This window comes from Branchiostoma belcheri, unplaced genomic scaffold (assembly GCF_001625305.1).
Source record: "Branchiostoma belcheri isolate BF01 breed outbred unplaced genomic scaffold, Haploidv18h27 scaffold51, whole genome shotgun sequence".
NCBI classification, from domain to species: domain Eukaryota; kingdom Metazoa; phylum Chordata; class Leptocardii; order Amphioxiformes; family Branchiostomatidae; genus Branchiostoma; species Branchiostoma belcheri.
The window spans coordinates 1516022-1522574 of NW_017804143.1; the positions used below are offsets into that span (position 1 = coordinate 1516022).

Genomic DNA, 6553 nt, shown 5'->3' on the forward strand with positions numbered 1-6553 from the left:
ATTTGGTCAATTTCTACTCTTTCCAGTCGCCTCCCGACGCCTGGCAGAAGCTAATGTTTACTAGTACATGTATGTTTAAAATAAAGCATAACAAATTATTAGATGAAGCTAGCCTACAAACAAGACATTGCATTGTATGCGCCTTGGCAATTGCTGCAACGATCTCATCTACTGAAACTGGATTGACTGGTCCTCCGATGTCTGTTTACGTCTGTTGTGTTTCTATCGCCATGGCAACAGAGCTCCCCTGAGGCTTTGCTAGAAATGGGTGTGGATGGACTGAACCACAAATCGGTGGGGGTGGTCACTGGTCACAAGAAATCTATTGCATAACTAGCGGCCATTATATTTAAGGCATTGGTGTAACAGGTTGGTTGTGGTCTTTTTACACTTCATAGTGTTTTTTTTTCATCCCCATAAAAGGTGTATAAGATAAACATAGCAATTTCAGGTATAAAACAAGCAAATTATTCCATAACTTTCGTGGCCATTATATTTAAGATATTGGTGTAACAGGTCCTTTGCGGTCTTTTTACAATTCACAGTGTATATTGCGTTTGCACCCCCTAAGAAAGTTATGGAAACAAAGAATTTACAGATATTAGACAAAAAGTCCCTAGCTTTCCTTAAATTTTCAACATCAAAAAAAAAAATTACAACATGTACATTGTATGTTGTATTTTACAACATTTTTTTGGAAAAGTGAAGATTTTGTACTCTGTACTGCGTGCTAGTTAATATAAGTATCCTTATCTGTACATCTATATTTGACTATTAATCCATCCATAATGATAATAATAATAGATAACCTTTATTGCACCTTTGGGCTAAGTGCAGGCATACAAATTCAAAAGTAGTAGCAACGTACATATTTGTATGTATATTTATTTTCAGTCATGAATTCAAAACGCAGAAACTTTCCTACAACGATTAAAAATATTTGTATCACAACAATATCAACTACGATCTACAATAAAGTGAATCTATATCTTTATTACACGTCGACATATTGTTACATTGTTGGCTGAAATTAGCTAGCTCTGTTTCCTGGCTACACGGACCACTGCAGGGACAGGCCGATAGCCTCTACCAGGCTTCGGGAGGCGGCTGGAAATGTAGAAATTGGCTAAATATAGAGAGATAACATGCCGGGGAGTTGGTTCGCTAGAGAGTATATTTTGCAAAATGTGGCTATTTTGGGCCAATGTCTACTCTTTTCAGCCATTTTTGGCCAATTTCTACACTTTCCAGCCGCCTCCCGAAGCCTGGTAGAGGCTATGGTTCGACCACTTCCGCCGGAAACTGCCCTGTCGACACGCCCACTTTTCGTGACGTAGCGGTTGTCTCCAAGTAACCCCAGTTTTGTGTTGGATGTGGTATAATATCCGTTGCTGCAGCGATTAAGTATCAAACGCTCGGAGAACGAGAAGACATCCTCCCGATCCCACACGCGGATCCCACCTCAAACTTACCAATTTTAACATCCAACAGTTGCCGGTGTTCGATCCACGTTCGGACTTTACTTTTGAGAAATTCTACTAGTATTCATTTGGAACAAGAAACATGAGCGTTGCACCAGGTATGTTAACATATTTTTTCGTTTAGTCACTTCTTTTCAATTCTATACAAGAAGCTTGTTCGCACGTGTATCAAAACGCTGAAAATGGCCTTTAAATGGTTGCAGTGTGTGCAGCAAAGCTTGGGCGATGTACTTTTGTATATAAGACATCGTTACATTTGTTTCATCTGTCACGGTTCTCGACATACCACGTGCGCTTGTATTAAAAGTTATTCTTACTAGTAAAACGACACGAAATATACTCCACTAAACGTGTCCGTGTATAGAAGAAGCTAGCATTGACACGAACAACTCAGAAAACGAGCAACGGGAGGATTGGATATACGATTTGTCCTTACTTGAAAGAGTGTTAAGACTATGCGTAGACAACTCCGTGCCACCATGCATGTGGACACCTGCCGTGTTTTGTTTAGTAGTTGCTTCTACTGTAGCGCTGTCGTATCCTTAAAACGTAAACATTTTTGTTTGATGTAACAGAGGAGGTTGGGCTTCTGAGGATTTTTGAAAGGAAACGAAATAAAGCATGCATGCTTCTTTTTCGTTCTGTTTCGCTGGGTGGGTGCTTTTAAATTTCTTCGAGTTTAAAATGAATAAAATCTCTTTAATTCTATTTTATCATTAGACAAGATTTATCTCACAAGTTCCCTGAAGACAATTTTCTTTTTAATACTCTGGATTTGTTAGCTTTTGTGTTGCTGTGCAGTTTTTGTATATCGTGGCCATTTTCGTTGTTTACCTGTGTCCTAGCAACGGTGACACCCTAGGCAGAATCTTGGGTCAGGATGCGTAAACCTCAGACAATGCGTAATGGTTTAGGAAACGTAGTGAGGCATGAGACTGGACATAAAGTAGTGTGTATAAAGACGACGCTTTGTCAATACTCCAGCTTAACGCTTAGGATATACATTTCTGAATGCTTAGGAAAAAAGGGGGTCATCCTTTGGCAATTAAAATCCCTCTGGGTATTTGCGTGACAAGCTTTGTCCGGGTGGATTGACCTAAATGTCTTCATTAGCATATTTTTCTCCTAAGTCCCTAGTAACCGCACAAACACGAGATACAGTCAATTCTACATTTGTGTAGTCTTGAATTATTCCATTGGGAAGTTGCGTCATATTGTGTATATATAGACGTAAAGTTGCCAAAACACACGAACTTGTATGGATTGTATAAACGAAATAAACGTCCAGTTACAATGACGAGATACTTGCCGAACTTACAAAGCCAGCGAAAGGGCGTAACACACTGGAGTCATATATCTGTTTGATAATTACAGTCTTTTGGCCTACCAGTAATTATCTATCCCTTCCGTATGCACAGGCGCCTGAAAACTCTTCCCCATTCGTTTTTATCCAAAATGCTGTTGTTTTGGACTGGTCATAAGAGAGAAGAACGCAACCAAACGATGTCGATTTGAACACGATGTGCAGCAGACACGAACACGTGTCCTAGATCCCATACCGGCGCTACATTCGCAGATTAGATGCGTATTATATAAGTAAAAGCACTGTCCAACATGTCGTACGAGGTTTTACATAAGCAAGCCTAAGGACATTCTTGGGGAAGTCTTGTACACAGCTCTGGCTACGCCAAAAACAGTTACTCAAGCAACTGGATATGATTTTGGAAACGGTCAGACGTTTAACGTAGCATTCACTACCTTTCGTCAGTGACACTGGAGAGTTGTCAGAAAATCAGGTGTATAAAGTACGAACTTTGGCTTGTGACTTGGGAGATATACCCTACATACAGACTATTTCAATAAACTCAAATCTTACTTAGACCTTGTGGCATATTTGGGTCTTGTGGCGTAACGGCCACGGTGTAACGACAGAGTGTTTGCCTCGGATCTAGAGGTCCTGGGTTCGAACCCTTGCCACGCCACCGATCCTGTGCCCCTGGGAAAGGCACTTTACACGACTTTCCCCACTTAAAACTCTAGTGAAAATGAGTACGTTTGTCTGCGTTGGTGGCGGCATAAAAATAAGTTGGCAAAACTTGAGTGTGTCGTCACCATGTCTTGTAATAAATGTTGTAATAGAAATGCTAAGCCATGTTTGTTACGTCTGACTGATGAAGGCTCCGCCATGTTTTCCAGCAGGATATGACCAGCAGCCGGGCATGATGCAGCCCGGCATGATGCAGCCCGGCGGCATGCAGCAGCAGACTGTCGTGGTACGTCAGCAACAAAATTATATATATCAAACATACGCTTTTTCTAACACAATAATCTGTATCAGTATCTATGGCAATTACTCGATATCTTTATTTGCAATCAGATACAGATTCATGTACAGATACACATTCATGCACAGATAGAGATTTATGTACAGATATACAGATACAGATTTTCCGAGTAGGATGACCTACACCTGAGCGAGGGTTACAGTTGACATGGTGGCCTTCGCGTGGATTTGTTTAAGGTGGATAACAGGTTGCGAATCTGAGACCCACACACTGTGTATCAGTATATACAGCTGGTATAACCAAACTTCAGCACAACACACCAACTTCTGTATCTGTATCTGTATAGCCGGCATAACCATTTAAAGCTAGGGAGTATCTACTGATGATGTCTCTACTCGTATAATAGTTCTAGAAAAACAAATGAGATTTTGAACACCTTCATGACTTCATGCTTGGTTGATAACGCCTTAGTTGGTACATACAATCCTTGGTTGGTACTTGTTCTTTTACTACCATTGTAAAGCCAGATACTGTGTACATAGTAAACATTACCTGAATTTACAACCTTTGGTAAATCCAACTTTTCGTGCAGTGGTACTTGAAGGCATGGCTATTTCTTGTTCTTTTCTGAGTTGGTAGTAGGTACTTTATTGTACATGGAGATTTAAGCTTCATCCTACAATAATGGCAAGAAACTTCATCTGTGATATCTAGGGCAGTCTAAAGACCTGTTGTGTCTAAGTGATTTAGACATCATTTTTTAGTGTCTGTCTTTGTGATTGGTCCGTGTATTTTGGGGATATGGCTGTAAAAGTTGTTAAAAGTAGCAAAAAAAAGGTACTTAGTAGTTGCAAGGATGTAAGTAAGGTTTGTAAGTACTAAAATAGCTCTCCTCCCCCCCCCCTCTCCCGTCCAGGTCGGCGCCGCTCCACAGACGATGATCATCATGCAGGAGTCGAAGCCTGACAGCGGGCTGGGCATGGCCATCTTCACCTGCCTCTGCTGCTTCTGTCCGCTCGGTCTGCCCGCCATCATCTTCGCCTGCATGGTCAGTATTACACAGTGTACTAATCTCCAAGCAGATCCTAGGGTGGCAAAAGACAGTATCAAATTCGCCAGGCAGTGTCCAAGGGTGGCGTATGGACCCTCTCTGGCCAATGGATACCGCCTGGCCAATTTGATACTGTCTTTTGCCAACCTAGGATCTGCTTGGAGATTACAGTATTACAACAGGTTACGGACTGATTTCTTTATACAGTAGACTTTATGCTGAGTATATATAGCTCTTGTCACACATTCACGAAGTTGGCCTCCCGAACACTAGTCGATAATAAATTTTGCTGTACAACTTGGCGCAGCGAGCAAGCTTAAAGTTTCAACTTTGTTCATTCCCGAAACCTCAGAGTTAACGGTGAAATCATGTATGACATTGATTTTACTCTCCAATTTAAGCAAATGTTTAGGTTTCGGCTTAAGTTTTTTTTGCACTTTTATACTTTCTTTACACAAAAGGGATACTGTACTGCCAATTTGATATCAGATTGTCTTGCAGCCACCAAAAGATCTACATGTACTTCGAAATAACGATGATTCAGACAGTACCAATAGCATATCCAAAGGGATACATAAGTAGAGACCGAACAGAATTGTGGCTTTTTGCACACAAAATATTAATGGCTGTCTTTTTGGACCGGTCATACTCACAGGCGTGTCTTTCTATTTCGTGGACAGGTTGACTCCCGGTGGGACTCAGGAGACAAAGAAGGTGCGAAGGCGGCCGCCAGGACGGCGACGATTCTGTGGAAGGTCGCCCTGGGCCTCGGGATAGCCGGAATCATCATCGCTCTCATCATCGTCCCGGTCTACCTGTTCATCATCGTTCCCGCGCAGATCGCGGCGGCGTTGTCCAGCGGCTAGTGCGACCAACTCTACATACTTATGCTTAGGTCACATTTGCAAACCGGGGCCCGGCCGGGCTGTTTGTATGAACGAAACATTAACAATCCATATCAAGAGTATATAGATATAGTGCCCATGATTATCATCAAAAACGTTTCTGTGTCTTGTTGACTTTTATATCGTACTTTTCGTTCCCAAAACCAGCCCGGTCGGGCCCCGGTTTGGACATGTGACCTCAGCATTAGTAGTCTCCTCCTTTGCAGGCTATTTAAACCTGGTATCCCGTCAAATCGTACTCTCCAAGCAGAGGTTTGGGTTTTGGGGTTATTTTTACCGTGTTTTTAGGCTTTTTTTAAATCGGGGTTTCTCTTTTTCAACTAAATTCTTTTTCCACCAAACAGATTTGTCGGGTTTGGTGGAAAAAAATCATCTGCAAAAGAGAAACCTCAATAAAAAAGCCTAAAAACACGCTAAAAATAACCCCAAACTCAAACCTCTGCGTGGAGAGTACCAACAGACTCATTTGCAGGCTGAATAGATTGTAGAAATCGGCCTGAAAGGAATGTAACTGGCCAGGGAGAGTTGGCCGGCTATACAGGGTCCAATTTGTTTTGTTTTTTTACCTTCTATGGCCGGCTATCTCCCTTGGCCAGTTACATTCCTTCTAGGCCGATTTCTACTACTAGTATTTTATTCAGCCTGCGAAGGAGTCTACACTCTACATACCATCTCAAATGTTAGCATGAAATTTAGTTCATTTGAGTAGGTAAATTACCTTAAATCATGGTTCATCAATCATGCGGCAACGAAAAAGGCTGGGATGTAAAAAAAAAGACGCAATATAGAATAGTTTGGTCGAGTGTGTAGTAAATTTCTTCAATAGTGCCG

General features: G+C 41.6%; 1 protein-coding gene across 2 annotated transcripts; it reads left to right on the forward strand.

The window, feature by feature from the left end:
- The first annotated feature begins 1329 nt into the window (after positions 1-1329).
- LOC109480581 (transmembrane protein 91-like) lies at positions 1330-6144 on the forward strand. 2 transcript variants are annotated; one of them, XM_019782813.1, is made up of 5 exons: positions 1465-1579; positions 3678-3754; positions 4683-4814; positions 5498-5712; positions 5879-6144. In XM_019782813.1, the coding sequence occupies exons 1-4, from the start codon at positions 1564-1566 to the stop codon at positions 5681-5683; spliced, it is 411 nt and encodes a 136-aa protein (XP_019638372.1). In that variant the 5' UTR covers positions 1465-1563; the 3' UTR covers positions 5684-5712; positions 5879-6144. The 2 variants fall into 2 exon arrangements, with proteins under 2 accessions (XP_019638373.1, XP_019638372.1); XM_019782814.1 differs by lacking the exon at positions 5879-6144 and having other exon boundaries at positions 1330-1579; positions 3681-3754; positions 5498-5751.
- The last annotated feature ends 409 nt before the right edge of the window (positions 6145-6553 follow it).

Coding starts and splice junctions, on each gene's coding strand:
- LOC109480581 (XM_019782813.1), top strand. Junction 3,755..4,682: donor TGCAGCAGCAGACTGTCGTG/GTACGTCAGCAA, acceptor TCTCCCGTCCAG/GTCGGCGCCGCTCCACAGAC. Junction 4,815..5,497: donor CCATCATCTTCGCCTGCATG/GTCAGTATTACA, acceptor TTTCGTGGACAG/GTTGACTCCCGGTGGGACTC.